Genomic DNA, 17,901 nt, shown 5'->3' with positions numbered 1-17,901 from the left:
AGCTGACCACCGCCATAGCTGACATCACAGGGGGGCTTTTTTATTTTTCAAAAACAAACACACACGGTTTCTTGTCACAAAACAGCATTTATGTCGGTAAAGCTATATAATGTTAACCAAACGTGATCGTTCTTATTGCTCATACCACTATAGCTAACACCTTTTTTTTTTTTTGGCCAAACATCACATCTTGTTGTCAACAATATTTCAGTAGTGGTTCTGAGTCCTCAAAATAAACACCATTAGACAAAAATAAATTATTAAAACTAAAAATATTTGTAACTAAACTAAAATAATATGTGCAACAATTTTGTTAAATTCGTACATTTAATATTAATAATAACCATTAAACTCAATCGTTGTAGTAATATATTACTTTTTGACGCATTTTATTATGTTCAATGATATTATTTTTAATATAATAAGTAGCTATAATAAATAAGAAATGACTCTCGAAAGACATGCTTGTCTTTTAAGTTGTGTGGTTGACTGAGAAATCGCTATTCTCTTCGTTTTCTTAAAGATTCTGTACTTTTTAAAATGCTTCCATATATCTCCATATATCTAGTTACTACTCGAATATGAAGAACATTTTTTTAGAGTTGACAAAAACAACAACAACGACAGAAGTCGACGTTAAAGGACTACAATTCCCTGTAGCCACCCCCCCACCCAGCGCTCGCGCCGTATCCAGGAAGCTATGTTCCCGTTGTCAAGCAAACTTTTCTAGCTAGCATCTGCAACACATCCAGTTTAGCTGGACACTCGTCTTCTGGGAAAAGGACAGAAAAGTTATGCAAAACTGAAAGTAGCTACATTTTAAAGGCGCTGTAATGTAGCTAAGGTAAGGGGGGCTTTTTATCAATCGTAAAGGAAAATGCATTGGAAACGCAGCAGTCTGCTTATTTAACGTGAAGTGTAGCTTAACTTCAAGCGGTTAAATGGTGGAGGGTCTACAAGTAGCCCTAATATCAGGTCAGGAATAATGCATAAATAGACATGATAGCTACGATTTTAGGACTTTTGCTTTAGAAAGTAAAAAACTAGCTAGCTAACAAAAAACAACAACCTATAGCTATAGTTGTAGTGAAGATACCAATACCAACCATTAAAGCAAAAAAGTGGGTTTACCAAGCATACTAAGAGCTAGGAAGTTCTGAAATTCACGTAGGTCCCTGCTCTGACTAAGGGTCCTGTTAGTGAATGTAGTGGTATGTCTTCTTTAAAAGAGTAGACAGTTACTGCAGCACTGTGGACAAGCAGGTGTCCACCAACATTTAGTCATGTTGGATACATTTCATATTTTAAAACATTGTTATACTGTATTATATTTAAATAATTGGCATATACGAGGATCAGACATTTCATTAGTACCACCTGCCTAATATTGAGTAGGTCCTTCTTGTGCCGCCACAACAGATCTGACCGTTCGAGGCATGGACTCCACAAGACGTCTGAAGGCATTTTGTGGTATCTGCCGCCAAGAGATGCTCTGTCACAGTCGCCTAAACCTCTCAATTTGGTATCCCTATGTTTGGCCATGTTTCCTGCTTTTAACACATCAGCTTCAAGAACTGACTGTTCACTAATATATCCACCCCTTGAGAGATGCCACTATAGATGCCACTTCACCTGTCAATAGTACTAATGTTATGACTGATCAGCGAATATTGCCTAATATAATTGTAAATGCCTAATTTAATACAATAGGGAAAAGGCTTACTCCTGATTGCATTATTTGGCAAGATAAATGCCCTTAAACAGTTTGCTTAGCGGCAAAGCTTTTGCACAGTGATGCAGATATACAGCTGTCAGTTCTGCTCACTAAGTGCAATATCTATGAATACCTTCTTTAGGTGGCTGGTGGAAGGAGAAGATGGATTCTTCACAGAGTATCGTTGCAGTGAGACGTCCAGGTACAGCTTTTGTGACTGAGTTTGATGGATCTGGCCATATAAACCCGAGTCCTGCCACTATCGTGGACACAGACTTACTGACAGGACTTTTCCTTTCCCCAGAAAAGCTGGTAAGGTCATAAAACACATTTTTTTTAAACACAAGTTGAAAGTAAAGTCGAATGCCAAAATGTGATTATTAATTGCCTTGCAGAGAAGTCTGACTGGATCTGATGATCTTGATCAAGTCACAACCCTAGAGATGTGTGTTGACCTTCGTGAGAACACCTTGGGTAACTTTGGTGAGCTCCACATACACAATCGGCTTCAAACATAATTGTTTTTTATATAATGTGCAGGTGAGGGATGACGGCATCAATATGTGAATGAGATCAGTCAGTTATGTAATACATATCCAGTTGTGGCCTAGATTACAAAGGTCATCTGTATCCAATTCAAGATCATTTAAATGTCCTTTAACACTAAATGTATGCCTTCAGAATTCAGTGGTGCAGAAACAATTGCAATCATGCTCTTGGCCTTATTCATTTGTTCTATTAGGGTTTCCTTTGACCTAGGAAAACCATGATTGCGCAATGTATACAGGCAGAACGGAAGTTAATGAGGCCAGAAGTGAATCATGTCTCTTTAGAGATACTCCTCCCGCTAATGATCAGGGTTTTAAGAGATTGGGCGTGGTTGGACAGAACCCAATGAAAGACTCAACTGATTTGCATCATCAGCGTCTGTGATGTCTCTGTTCATTTGTCGTGTTGCAGGTGTGTACTTGCCCAAGCTTGTGCAGCTGAAAATGAACAACAGTTTGATCTTATCAGTGCGGTAAGGCTCTAGCTTTCTTACTGCTCTTACCACTAGAATCTTTTGCCAAGCATAACATCATAACATGCAGTCAACAGCGTTTGAGTAATGCTTTGGTGTGCTCAAATGATACACAGATAGAAAAAATAAAACATGTGTGTGAATGTACGAATTTTGGTGGTGTTGTAATTTATGTGATTGAGAAAGCCAATTGTGCACCAGGAACTAAAGCATTAAAATATTATTTGATGTTTTATATTAATAGAAATGATTAAAATTAAATCTTAGCATGTTTCTATATGTTATTGTAATCAATTATTTATTATTATTAAGCCTTATATGATTGTACGTTCTAAATCTATTACATTCAATTATAAATTATATAATATTATAAATGAAAAACAAAAAACAACTGTGTTTATTTGTTACATGCAACGTCCTATGTGACAAAACGAGCCAGTACATAGATAAATATATGTCGTATACTGTAGATATAAAAATGTAAGGTAAAAATACCCAAGACCTTGCATTATATTATAGTATATTATATCATCCTATCTTATATAATATTATATTATATCAGATATAAAAAATTTAAAAATATGCCATGGGTAGGGTACAATGGTACAGGTTGTATAGACAGGTGGTCTGCGAGCCAATGTAAACCTTGGCATGCCACAGCAACCAATATGATCACCACCTGGTCAACTAAAATCAACTAAAAGACTATATTAAGTGTGGTTTTAGTGAGAGCAGTGATAGTAAACCAAAATGTCTCCAGATTCCAGCAAAAAGGGGCCTGAAGCTAGCAAAACTACAGCTGGCAACCCTGATTATACCAGCAAAACATTTACAAATGTTTGAGTAAAAGACTGAATAACATTTCAACAGCTGGGTTATAGTCAAAAAAGAAATCTGTGGGGGTCTGTGGAATTGTTTTCACAAGGGGATGAAACCGTTTTAGAGAACAAAAAGTGCTTTTTGCATAAACGAACCCATTTTAGCACATTTATTTTCAAGAGTGCAGTCAGGAACGGGAATTGTGCAGAGTGAAGCCACTGTTGATCAGTAGAACCTTGTGATCTGTTGTGTGGTACAGGTGCATGACCTCCATTTCCCTAGAGGTAAAGCCTGTGCTGGGGTATAGTACTCAGTCTTTGAGCACAGCAAATCCTATTTCCGGAATGCGGTGATGCTGCATATTTAGAGAATGACCCTGTGTCTCAAAGGATGGCTTTGTAGACCTGACCCATCTGGGGAAGGCAAATGGAGAAAACGTGTGTGGATTTTAAGCAACTGTGTGTGTGTGTGTGTGTGTGTGAGAGAGAGAGAGAGAGAGAGAAAAGAAAAGAAGAGAAGTACAGTCAGGTGGAGACTGATATGCAACTCTGTTCTGATCATTTAGTATAACACTGCTGTTGTACAACACCTCATAATTCTGAAACGGTAACTTCACAGAAGAAGCAAAAAACATTCTTAACTTAAATATATCGTCACCCTCATGCATTTTTGTTGTTTTTAATTTTTGGACGCAGTTGTTCTTTTATGGTACCTATATATCATGATGAATGGACCAGTAGAAATGCTCCAAAATGGCTTTTTACATTGACTTCCATTGAAAGCTAAGAAGCCTTGCTTTGTAAAGTTGGTGTCAATTTGTTAATGTTACAAGATTCCATTTTAATTCATTTGGACTATTTTTATGAGCCATTGGACAGCTCATTTAGTATGTTCATTTGCACAATGTAAAAGACAAAAAAAAAAGTCATTTTCAAATTGCAACAATAAGATATCAAATAATTCCACTCTGAATGAATACGCCTAATCTCTTTTCTAGATCTTCAGTGTGATTTTGCCAAGGTTGTAAGTTGACCTTTAATCTTCCCTTCCAAGAATTGTGGGGTTTAAGCGGTGCACTGGATGATTTAGTCAGATGTGCAGGCTCTGTGGCGGAAGGGAGGAGAGGGGACATACAGGCAGACGGGAATACTGGACAGCTCAAAGCTGACAAGGGACTTGAAAGACTTGATCGCATTTCCTGCTCTGGGATGGTGGGGTGAATGGGGGAATGGAGAGGTCCAGCACATGGCCGAGGGGAGAGGATGAGGGCAGGCTGCTGGAGGAGCAGATGGGAGTGGTTGCTCATTGTTCACTGTGTTTCCTCAGGGATCTCGGAACCACTCTCTCAAACATTCAAGTGCTCTCGCTGGTTCGCTGCGGCTTGGCTGACTTAAACGGAATCTCTTTGCTCTTGTCTCTTAAGGTAATCTGAAGCTTTCAGAAGATGAAGAACAATTGGTGTTTATTTGGTTTGTCTTTAATAAAAAGACACACATTGTAATTACCATTGTTTCAATTAATTACACAACTACATTTCCCTGCTCGTAACTCTGATTCCATTCAAGGCAGTGTAAATATAAAATTTAGATGGAATTGGAATATCTGTTACACATCTTATGTACATGTATACCACATAATGAGCACATCATGATTGTATCAGAGCATATCAACTGAACCCAAAGAGGGTGGAAAATGATTCAGTTTTCTAAGAAGGAGGTGAGACCCCTATGCATTTCCCAAGTAATTCCCAAGGGTTACAAATCAGTAATGACAGAGAGAGAAGAGTTACATTTTATTATTGAAATCAGCATTGACGGTCTTACAGGACTTAGCGGTGGTTCCTGGGACTAATAGGGATTTAAGGGGTAACTTATTTAGCAGCTACTATGAATAATTCAGCAACTACTCTATGTATGTATGTTTGCATTTACATTTATGGAATATCTGCTATAAAGGTACATGTCTGTGCAAGTCTTAGCCAAGGACTCATGTTTGTACATCAGGATGTACTTGCTTGGGTGGGCACCAAACCACATGGAGGGTAGCAGTGTTACCCACTACCTATGGTAAACTCTAAGTATTACACAGGCCTTCAGTTCATGTGAAAAAGTGCATCTATAATAATGCTAAGTTCAGCTGGCCTTTAACATTTTTGGCTGTTCTATATTAAACACAGATATTAAAAGCTTGTCAGAGACATTCCCTGTTTTATTTGAGGCTATTATTTAACTTGTTCGGTTTGGACTGCCTTCAGTTGCTGCTTGTTTGTGGGTCTTTCTTCTTCCATAAGTGAAAAAGGTCAGGTGGCTGACTCTATTTAATTGTTAATAAACACCAGTGACCCAGTTCCGTTGGCAGCCATTACCATGCAATATCATGACCACCACCATGTTTTACAGATAATGTTGTATTCTTCGGACAATTGCACTTTTTTTATTCAGGTAAAAACTCGTCATGGTTTCATCTGCCCAAAGAATATTATTCCAGTACTAGACAGGGTTTTTTTTCTCTAATCTCTAGTCTAATCTGGCCTTTCTGGTCTTGAATGTTACCAGTGGTTTGCATCTTTATTTGTGTATCTTGATTGTAAAATACCTACCTCCTTGAGAGTGTTTTCGACTTGTCTAGATGATAAGAGTTTTTCACCAAGGAAAGAATTCTGCAGAGAATCTTTATCTGAAGGCCTAGATTGTCTACTGCCCATTACACCAGCCAAGCTATAAAGTAAAGGGTTGTTTTTTGTCAGTATAATCCTGGTCATTGACTGTATTTTTTTGTTTAGTTGAGAATCTGAGTATGCTCTGTAGTCCAGGACTAGGCTTGATCACTTTTCAGCAAAATGACAGGATGAGGAATTGAATAGTGGGCTTTAGAGTTTAGGCCTTACAATAAGTATGGCATATCATTCCAGATAAAGTAGAAGTTTGTGCTATTTTAATTGGATTATTTGTACTATTGTAGTATTTTAAGAAGAAGCTTGTTTCTGTCAGTTGTCCATGTTTTTCTCTTTTTTCCAGGAGCTCTATGTGGCCTACAACAACGTGTCAGACCTGAGCCAGGTTGGCCTGCTGGATCAGCTAGAACTGCTGGACCTTGAGGGGAACGATGTGGATGACCTGGTCCAGGTGCAGTACCTGGCTCTCTCTGGGCGACTCAGAATCCTGTCCTTGGTGGGAAACCCAGTATGTATGTGCCCTCACCCAAAGAAAACAGAGGTAAGGCCAGTGCACCATTTACTTTACTTACTTTACTTCTCTCAGCTGGATACTTCTATCCCTGATGTTTCACACTTTGCAATAAATGGTAACAAAGACTACACATTATATCTATAACATTTTTTTTTTTACATAGTATGGATTTTTGAGCGTAATCTAGGACAGTTTATTTATATGTATTGCACTGTAGCCAGTTTGTTGCTAATGGACCAGATAACTCACATTAAGAAGAAATCGTCAGTATACATTAGCCACAAAAGGAGCCGCTTAGTCATTCATGCCTAATTTAAAACCTAATGTTATGCCCTGATATCAGTGACTACTGCTTACAGCTTTAGCAGTTTAAGATGATTTGCAAGGATTTGTTGTGGAGGAGCTCCAGATTGGGCAGAAAGACAGGGAGTGTGTGTGTGTGTGTGTGTGTGTTTGATAAGATTAGGCTTAACTTTAACCGACTTAACTCTTCTCTGTGGTTGAGCTTCAGATCACAAACTTAAAGGCGCTAGCACACTAGCCGCTATCCAGATGCACCTATAGCAGTCGCATAGCCACGACTACCTCTTCTGTTCAAAACCAAGCAGCACGTGCCAGTCATTTTATTGCTTAAGAAGTGCCCTCTATGAGAGACAGTCTCACATTGTGTATGTTGTGCCATGACAACATGCCTCATGCCTGGTGGGTGAGTGTCTTCACTGTCTCTGCAGGCTGATATTGAGGGCCAGAAACATAATGGCTCTGTAGGTCATTGAAATGCAATTAGCCTCCTCTGAGACATGAAAGCTGCTATCTAATGTTTGATCTCACCAAGCCAGCCTGTGTCCATTAGTGAGATCATGGATGAGAATGTAAAGCACTTTTATACAGTGTGTTGTCATGTATGAAAATATCCAAGGAAGCAACTGTATCATCTTTGTAATAAATTACATCACCACATGCTTTTCTGAGTACACCATAAGTATCATCAGTACCTCTAAAAGTCATATTTTAGATCCCCATCCCAATTTCAGAGAGGATAAGCAATCTTTTGCATGTTGGGCTCAAGGTCCAGGCTTGCCATTAGCTTGTAAATCTCCAGCTTCTAAAAGCAAAATGTATTTCTTCATGTAAAACGACTTTCAACAAAGCTGTGAAATGTTTGCATATTTTCTCAAACATTTAAAAATTATAGCCACCAAGCCTAGTTCTACAGTACATTTTACCTTCAATGGGAAATCATCCTTCAGGATGCTGTGTAGTCTGAGAACAGATTTAATACTTGACCAGAGACTGACCCACAATGTTTCATATGCAGTAAAACCAGCATTATGCGAGAAATATTTTTTTCCTCCCCAAACCAATATATTAGATTTAGATCAACTGCAGTGGGAGGTAGGATTGCATGATTGTCTATTACGCTGATATCATATTGTAATCATTTATGTAAAGCATGTACATTTCCCCTGTTGCTGTAGTTTATTTTGTTGCAAAAGGTAAATTAAACAATCATCATTATTTAATTATAATTATATAGTATATATTGCCAATGTCAAAATAAAATCTCATATTTCAATATTTAAAAAATCTTCTAAACTTTCATCGGAAGTGTATTTGTAGTCATTTTGGAGCATTTCTCTCTCGAGTTCTTCTTGTACACCTTTAGATCGTAAACAGTAAGTCAAATCAAACCTCTGGATTTTTATTGCATGTGCTGCTTTGTGAATGATAATAATAATGTGTCCGTCATAAAGAGCATGAAGATAATGGTCTATTAGTGTTGCTTTTCTAGGCTCCAAAGACAGCATGTGTGAATATTTCATTCAAAAAGGGAACTTTTTCATTAATAAACCAAATCAGGGCACATTTCAGAGAGCACTGTGGTTGCAGAGCCCAATTTTTATTCAATTTAATTTCTTACCCTGGTTTCCAGGCTCTCAGTAATCAGTTTATTTTCACTCACCACCAGCAGTTATGAAACTGGGGCAAAGCCGCAGTCGGGCCAGACACTGCTGAATATGCATTAGCTCTTGTGGTGAATAAGGGATGTCCTCGTTTGCGTGTCTTTCTTTCATCCTCTCTTTTTCTCTCTCTCTTTCTCTCCCTCTCTGGATTGGTCATGGATGTGTGTTTGAAAGGCCTGGTGCTAATTTGCTCTTGCAGCTGTAGTGCTTGCCGATCACCCCCCTCAATTCTTTTATTGGTGATAAAACTGGGTCACACATTTGCTTTGTTGGTTGCATTGCGAGTACCAGATTCTCAGACATACATCCTATCAGAGGAAATGCCTTTGTGTGTGTACCTTGAAGTGATGTAAGCTGCATTCAGCATATTAGACTCTGAACATGAGCAACTGGAAACAATTAATTCATCTGGTTACTAGCTCATATGACCTGTCTGTCTACCTGTTAGACTTTGGCCTTTGCATACACCTAGAAGGCCATAGTTTCATCATGATGACATCCATTACATTAACATGTACATGAGTATTCCCCCTGGTTTGTCATTCAGTCTGTCAATAGGTTCTTTAGAAGCACACTATTTTTTCCGCTGTGACCTTTCACATGCCGTGTTTCCTGTCATTTACGTGTAACATTTACTGTCAGGTCCATTATTTCGTAATTTTGCCTCTGGACACAACCACAATGGAGTTGTTGTGTTTGGTGTGTAGACTTTCAGCTTTAATTCAATGGGTTTAACAAAATGAATGCATTAACCGTTTAGGAATTACAAACATTTTTACATAGTCTCTCCAGTTACAAACTTCAAAATTATTGGACAAATTAACGTAACTAGATGTATTTCATTTGCAGTCAATGACTGCCTGAAGTTTGGAACCTATGGACCATCACCTTTGAGAGTCTGCCAGGGCTTGACTGTAGCTGCAGGGCTTGTTCAGTTGCTGCTTGTTTGTGGGTCTCTCTGCTTTCAGTTTTGTCTTTGGTAAGCGAAAAGTATGCCTAGTTTGGGTTGAGGTCAGGTGTTTGACTCTGCCATTTAAGACTGCTTTATTTATTTGCCTTAAGATGCTCTTTGGTTACATTTGTACTATCGTTTAAATCTGTACTGTGAAGCACTGTTCTATCAGATTTGCAGAATTTGGCAGAATCTGTGCAGATGGTATAGCTTTTTACACTTCATAATTCATCCTGATACTTCTATTAGCAGTCACATCATCAGTAAACACCAGTGACCCTAGCAGTGCCTCCACCATGTTTGACAGTTGAAATGGAATGTTTTAGATCATGAACCTTTCCTACTCAAGTTAATTCTGGTTTCATTTATCCAGAAAATTTGGCTTTAACATTTAACCCATCCATACAGTGAACACACACATACACGCTAGTGAGCAAACACACACAGTGGACAGTGAGCACATGTGCCCCGAGAGGTAGGCAGCAATCACTGCATCGGCCAGGGAGCAGACAGTGTTAAGGGCCTTGCTTAAGGGCCCAACAGTGGCAGTTTGCCAAACCAGGTATCAAACCCTGTCATTAATAGCTCGTGCGCTAACCACTGAGCACTAGAAAAGCTGGCACTTGGCCGGGAATTGGACCTGGGTTTCCTGCGTGGCAGATGAGAATTCTACCACAGAATTTTGAGTTGATTTACCAGATAGCAATTCACTGTGAGATTACACCTTGATTTAATAGTTGTTTAAATGTTTCAATGCTATTACTGTCAATAAAAATATGAACCTTTTCAAAATTATACCTGAATTTAGGCAGTGCTTTGGTCCAAATGTGTGCTTTCAGTAGTGGCGAGTGTCAGGTTTCTTTACTGTGACTTCAATCACATCCTGCATGGACCTGACTGTATATATGATAGTGAGAGTGTGCTTTGCAAATTACAAATGATGGGAAACAATTTTAGGTCTGGGTTGAAAATCTATGTCCTACACCAGAAAAATAAATGCATGGGTTTAAATGTACAGTATAAATCATTTCCAAATTAATAACAACAACATTGATCTAATACAACCTGTTTACATGAAATTGATATACACAGTTGAATCCAGTGCATCATTTCTTCATCTGAATGTATTTGAATAACAGGTATCAGAATACAACTATAGGGCTGCTGTGAGGAAGCTGATTCCGCAGCTACATTGCCTAGATGATGCTCCAGCGGAGGACGTGGAGCTTCGCTGTTCCAGCACTTCGATGGAGGACTGGACTCTGCTCAAAGAGTCAATTAAAGACAGTGCATCCATTATAGACAGTGCCAGTGACTGTTTAGAAGGTGTGGGCAGATGAAGAGCACTCAAGCCATTGAATGAATCGATGTACTGATCAATCATTACTTGATTGCTTTCATATACGCTTTTCAAATTAGATCATTTGTTCATCATCCTTCTTGAGTTGCAGGGAATGCAATGCTTGAGAATGCAAATGTGCCAACAAATAATAGAAGCATGAACCCCATCAATTAGCATTGTGTAAATGCTAAATCATCACACACTTGGCTTAGTTGTTAAGTAATAGATTTGCTTATGTGGCTTCTAACCACTGTTTGACACACTGTTATATAGAAACAGTATGTATTAAAGCTAAAATCGCAAAGCCTGGATTTTGTCAGTGCTTTTGTACATTTTAGAGATAAAAATATCTCAACAGTAACTGGGAAAATTGTGTAAAATGTGTAATTGACAAAATATTTACCTAAGATAAAAGTTGTATGCAAATCTTTATGCAAAAGTCCAAGCTTAATTGTGTCATTTGCTCTGTAAAACAGAGGAGGGAGCTGCCTCTGTGTGCGGCCTGTCCCGCCCCGCCTCTGCCCAACGTCCAGGCACCAGTCTCAGCTTCAGCAGCCTCTCCAGTCGCCCTGCGACCGCCAGGCCTTCCTCATCCTCCTCTAGCTCCAGACCTGGTTCAGCTGGCTCTGATCCTGACACCCAGGAGCACGAGACCAGTGATTTAACCCACGGTGAGACATCTTTGGATTTTCATCTGTTTTTTCATGTATTTGTTAGTTTATCTATCTGTCTGTCCATCCAGCATATCCATCGCAGAGGTGCTCTGCACAGTTTGGTCTCTGTTAATTGTGTGAATCATTGTTGTCTTCACTGCTGAACACTGCCTCCCTGTGGACAAAAATCACAATAATTATTAAATAATAATTGTTCCCCTAACTGCCATGGACATAACGAACAAATATGTTATTTACCTTGTATCTCCATTTTTGCAGGGTTTTTTTTACTTTTTGACATTAAGTAAATCTGGTAGTTGTTCAAAATGACTCGATGAATGGACCAATAGAAATGGAATCAAATATTCTAGTACTTTCATTGAAAGTTTTTTTCAGAATAGTTTTTCCCTTTTCCTTTGAAGTTGCCATTGTGGAGATACAATGTTTTTATGTGAGAGTGACTATGACTATATACATATATAAATATATATTATAAAAAAAATAGCAGTTTGATAGATTTAACTGTGTTCATTTAAAAAAAAGCTCTCTTAATGAGCACATTTTTTATAGTTATTATCAACAACATCTGGTTTGGCAAATCAGTGCCTAATGATGTTAAATCACGTGAGCTGGTCAATGAATTGAACAAATCCATGCATTGGCTAAGGGCATCCTGGGGAAATATGGAACCAAGCTTTGTTCTTTAAACTAGCTCACAAGATTTCGACTACTTTTTGTTATGTTTTTTTTTTAACCTTATGTCATTAATGTTTATTACATCATTACATCATCATATTACATTATACACGTTCTAGTGTGATCTGAAACAGTCTCAATGGTGAGATAAATGTTTTTTGATACAGTTTAGTGCTTAAAACCTCTGGACTGTATGTCATCATTATCACACGAAAACCCTGTATCTCTAATATGGCAGCTGTACAGGAGAAGAAGAACAAAACCATCTTAACTTACAAAAGTCTATTTAAAAATACTATATTCCAGGTCAATTGGGAACATTTCTATTGGTCCTTAAAATATTGACACAAGGTAAATAACTGCCCGCTTCAAATGAAGTCACAAAGTGAAAATGTCAAAAAGTGAGATACAAGGTGTGTGAGTGCGTATCATCGTCAACATCAGCTGTATATCAGTGACTTAGTTAATACTTGACCACTAAGCATAACCCTGAACTGTTCTGTAGCCTCTGCAAACACATTCATATTGTTAATACTATCTAGTAGTCATCTCTAATTTACTTTTGAATCTGTCTTCCTAGGGGTGGGAAGAGTCCTATTTTGTGGGAATCCACTTCAAGCTGTTCGGGCACGGCGCCAGAAAATCAAGGTAGTGTTGTGTTCATTTAGCATCCTTAACCAGAGCAAACACCAGAGGGCACTGCTATAGTAGTTGGGATTAGAGCATACATATAGAAAAGTATTTGGTATGCAGCTGCAGTGCTTTAGGTGATGAGTTTTGTGGAGGCCAGCTACTGACAAACAGGCAGAGCTACCAGTATAGACCCTACATGCTGAAAACATATAGCAATAGCGTTTTCCCTTTCATGCTGGTGAGGAAACAAAATTATTAAAAACAAACTGAAAAGAAGATCAAACTTTTTTTTTCTATTCTTGGGTCTTCTTCTCTAGCACCAAGTCACTAAGTCCCACTCCAGGCCGTGTACTCAGCTGGGTAGTTACGTTCCTGAGCACACATATGATGTCGAAGACACAAGCACTCAGGACCGCAGTGATGTCTTTGCCGAACTCAGAGTTTGGAGGAAAGAACATAGCAAGTACTGACCAACAAAATCCACTGTCCATATACATCCAACAAAATCCATGCTTCATATAACAAATGTGTAACATAGTGTTTTATACCCTATGTGTTTTTCTGATACATTGCAGGCGTCTTTTGGCCATTGAGAAGGACCGTCAGCCACAGATCATGAGAATTGTACACGCTGAAGACTTCAGTGAGTTTGACGAAAGAAGCCATAGTCTGGACCTCTTCAGCAGCAAAGAAGAAGAGTTCATTGGGGGACCAGGTAGACCTTTTTTTCCTCACACATTACAGGCCTTGCTTTCTCATTAGGGGAATACTAGTATTTTTCAACCTACTCTCTATATGTCACATCTTTAGCATACTGGTGATTATCACAAGGATCCTTAAAAAGTCTTAAAATAATCAAAGTTGTGGCGTAGCCGTCTAAGCTTTGGCGCTATCATCAGAAGCTTGCAGGTTCGATCATTGAAAGATTACAGAGTGGGAATTGGGAGTTTCTGAAAGCAACACAGGATCAAAAATATACATACAGCACACCTAATATTTGACCAAGTGTCACTCAGCAAGTTGCACCATGACAAACTTGCTAGTAGCCATCAACAAGCTTCTACCAGAATTTAGGTTGGATATTTGACCACTCTTCTTGGCAGAATTGGTAGAGATCAATTAGGTGTGTTGGTTTCCTGGCACAGTCCCCATATTTTCAGTAGGGTTAAGATCAGGATTTTGGGAAGATCATTATAAGCTGCTTCATCCAATCCACAGCCCTCTTTGATGTGTGTTTGGGGTCATTGTTTCCCAGGTTCAGCCACCTAGCTGATGGTTTGAGGCTATGCAGCAGAATTCTTTTTGTAATGTACCCGTTCCGCTAACAGCAAAACAGCCCCAGAATGCTGCTCTCACCCCATGTTTAAAAATTAGTACAGTGTTCTTAGGATTAAATGCCTCACCTGTAGTCCTTCAAACAGCTTTGCCTCATCTGATCATACAGCATTCCTCCAGAAGGCCTTTTCTTTGTCCGTGTGGTCAGCTGCAAACTTTAAGCTTAAAGGTGGCAATTTTGGAGCAGGGTCTTCCTTCTTAGACGGCACCTTCATAGTGCGTGGCGATGCAAAACTTGCATGACAGTAGACAGTGACACTGGTATACCAGCAGCCTCTTGTACATGTCAGGCCTGTACTTTGGTGGTTCATTTACATTTACATTTACATTTATGGCATTTAGCAGACGCTCTTATCCAGAGCGACTTACAAAGTGCTTTGCTATTTACCCAAGAAAAACCTTTTTAGTTAGAATAGACCAGTAATTCAAAGGATACCTCTAAGCTTAGACATTACTAAACACAAGACAATAAGGTGACCATAGTACTCTAATCGTCCAAATACTCTCGGAAGAGGTGGGTCTTCAGTCTGCGTTTGAAGACAGCAAGCGATTCGGCCGTTCGGACACCCAGGGGAAGCTCGTTCCACCACTTTGGTGCCAGGACAGAAAAAAGCCTGGACGCTTGTCTTCTGCGGATTTTAAGGGATGGCGGGTCGAGCTACTTGAAGCTCGAAGGGCTCTAGGTGCGGATCGGCTTTTGACCATTGCCATCAGATAGGGCTGGTCCGTTCTTGGCTTTGTAGGCCAGCGTCAGGGTTTTGAATCTGATGCGGGCAGCTACAGGAAGCCAGTGAAGAGAACGCAGCAGTGGAGTGACATGGCTGAATTTAGGGACATTGAAGACGACCCGTGCCGCTGCATTCTGGATGAGTTGCAGGGGCCTGATGGTGCGCAGAGGAAGACCAGCCAGAAGAGAGTTGCAGTAGTCAAGTCTTGAAGTGACGAGAGACTGAACAAGCACCTGGATGGCCTCTCTAGAGAGGAAGGGTTGAATTCTCCGGATGTTGTATAGGAGAAATCTGCAGGACCGAGTTACGTTTGCAACATGACCGTCTTGCTGGGGTTGAGTTTGAGGTGGTGAGCCGCCATCCAAGAAACCTGTGTGTCAGACGGTGGGAAAGAGAGCATAAGTTGAGTGTCATTGGCGTAACAGTGGTAAGAGAATCCATGAGAGGATATCACTTCCATGAGAGGATATCACAGAGTGAGTGTAGAGTAAGAAAAGAAGAGGACCAAGAACCGAGCCTTGTGGAACGCCAGTGGAGAGACTACAAGGAGCGGACGTGTCGCCCTGCCATGTTACCTGATATGAGCGTCTCTGCAGGTATGATGCAAACCATTGCCATGCAGAGCCGGTAATTCCAAGGCCGGCAAGGATAGACAGGAGGATCTTGTGGTCCACTGTGTCAAAAGCAGCAGAGAGGTCAAGAAGGATCAGAACCGAGGACAGTCTGGCAGCTTTAGCTGCATGGAGCTTCTCTGTAACTGCAATGAGAGCAGTTTCAGTAGAGTGTGCAGCTTTATAGCCAGACTGGTTAGGGTCCTAGATTGTTCTGAGTGAGAAAGAGAGACAGTTGGTTGTATCTCTTCGTTCGAGAATCTTTGAGAGGAAATGAATATGAATTAGTTGCCTCTAAACATCTAAATAACTTATGGTCTGTGGTGGCTCAGCAAGCTGCCGCTGTTGGGTCCTTGAGCAAGGCCCTTCGCTCCTCTCTGCTCCCCGGGCGCTGGAGTTGGCTGCCCACTGCTCCAGGTGTGTGTGTGTGCTCACTGCCCCTAGTTCACTAGTGTGTGTGTGTGTTCACCATCACGGATGGATCAAATGCGGAGGACACATTTCGCTGTACATAGTACAGTGACAAAAACTTGCACCCTTAGATTTAAATACAGTTATTTGAACAAATGGATTTTTACATATTGGGTCTGTTTGGAGTTTTGAATCAAACAAAATTATTGGTGGTCGTAATCAATATTAAGCTATTAATGCAGCAATTAAAGATTAGGTTGAAAAGTACTGAAATATTTATTTAAATTATATTAATCAGGCACTCACACACAACCTCTTTGTCTCTATATCAGATTTGTCTGAGGCAGGTGCAGTGTCCCCTGAGGTGTCCAGACTCTCTTACTTATCAGATCACACCCAGTCTCCTTCTCCACCACCCAAAGTCATGGCACCTTCCACTAGCAGGCGGATAACAGAGATTCGTGCTCGTAGACTAAGAGTCAGTAACTCAGGTGTTGGCGCACAGAAACCTACAGGAGAAATCCTTTTACCAAACAAAACAGCGGCAAGAAGGGACACAGTCCCTAAGTCTGTGAGTACAGAAACTATGACAATTCAACCTGCACCCCCTCAAATCCTGCACAAGCCTCGCCGACCAGACTCCAACCCTGTGATCCCCCCGCTTAGGGAACCTTGGTATGTTCCATTCTTGTTTGTTTGCTTGCTTTAGTTCTTTACTTGTGTGTTGATACAGTTATGGTATTTTGCCTTTTTTTTATTTTAGTTCAGGACCTCCTGGAAGAACTAGTCTGTCCATCAATGAGCGTGAGCAGATCATTTGCTCCATTACACCCCAAAGGCCAACACCCACGCGCCCACACACAGCCAGAGCCACTCTTCAGAGACATCCTGGATATCGCAGTCTCCTCCCTGGCAGAGGAAGCCTGCATTTGGATTGAGGCCTTTTGACTTTGAGACACTGTGGACTGTGAGATACTGTGGACTGCTCATGGAGGACTATCTCCTGAGGATATCCTGTTTGCTCACCTTCAAAAAAAAGTGTGTGGACACAGGCTGAATTAAGCAAATCTCTGTTTGTGAGGAATGATTTTCTCTCTCATCTCAACTGTCATGATGAGTAAATTATGGTTAACATGCTGTGAATAAGTGGACAAAGTGAAGATTCTGCATTTTGCTTCTTTTTCCATATGGATTAGGCTCTTTGTTCACCTTTTAGTTCATATGGAATTTTCTGATAGCTGAACAACATTGTGTGACCACCCAAACCGCTCTAAACTGGAGATAAAATTAATATTGTATCAACCACTTGGGGGTGCTATTTGAGTACCAACCATGACAACCCTGTCAACAAACATGTACTACATACATGCCTCACCATACACCCAATGTCAAGTTGGTATTTTTCCTCCCTGAAATATGATAGTTCTTCTCAACATCACCAGCCTAAATGAAGTTCCAATGCTTTTCCAAAGTTTTGTTATCAGCAATGCTGTGAGATCTGTGCTAAGACAATCAAGCAAGAGAGATTTATGTCATTAAGACCTTATATTCATAACAGATGAACTTAGCAACACATGCTTTAAAGTTATGTTTAACCTTATCTTGTCTCCTCACGTGGGGGTCCATGTCGATGCCAGGTGAGATCCTTCACTGTTGTTTTGGGATTTTTGAGCAAGTCCAATCCTGTGCGGCAGACCTCCTTGTATGTGGAAAGGAATTCCAAGTACAGATAAACGACAAGCTTTGCCACATGTCACTTAAATATGTAGTTTTTAATCCAGCGACTCTCACAACAGAGAGAGGAAACACAACACTCCTATTTACATGGAAATCA

General features: G+C 40.0%; 1 protein-coding gene across 2 annotated transcripts; it reads left to right on the top strand.

Annotated features, from left to right (window-relative positions):
- Positions 1–738: 738 nt before the first annotated feature.
- Positions 739–17,886, top strand: lrrc56 (leucine rich repeat containing 56). Of its 2 annotated transcripts, XM_072673616.1 has the most exons (13): positions 739–844; positions 1,857–2,026; positions 2,110–2,197; positions 2,675–2,735; positions 4,881–4,977; positions 6,572–6,769; positions 10,798–10,984; positions 11,477–11,671; positions 12,930–12,997; positions 13,300–13,445; positions 13,558–13,697; positions 16,400–16,742; positions 16,831–17,886. In XM_072673616.1, the coding sequence occupies exons 2-13, from the start codon at positions 1,877–1,879 to the stop codon at positions 17,003–17,005; spliced, it is 1,848 nt and encodes a 615-aa protein (XP_072529717.1). In that variant the 5' UTR covers positions 739–844; positions 1,857–1,876; the 3' UTR covers positions 17,006–17,886. The 2 variants fall into 2 exon arrangements, with proteins under 2 accessions (XP_072529717.1, XP_072529718.1); XM_072673617.1 differs by lacking the exon at positions 16,400–16,742.
- Positions 17,887–17,901: the final 15 nt, after the last annotated feature.

Source organism: Salminus brasiliensis, chromosome 2 (genome assembly GCF_030463535.1).
Source record: "Salminus brasiliensis chromosome 2, fSalBra1.hap2, whole genome shotgun sequence".
In the NCBI taxonomy this organism is placed as follows: Eukaryota; Metazoa; Chordata; class Actinopteri; order Characiformes; family Bryconidae; genus Salminus; species Salminus brasiliensis.
Note: the sequence above shows the minus strand (reverse complement) of the source record. Positions and strands in the feature narration are given on the sequence as shown.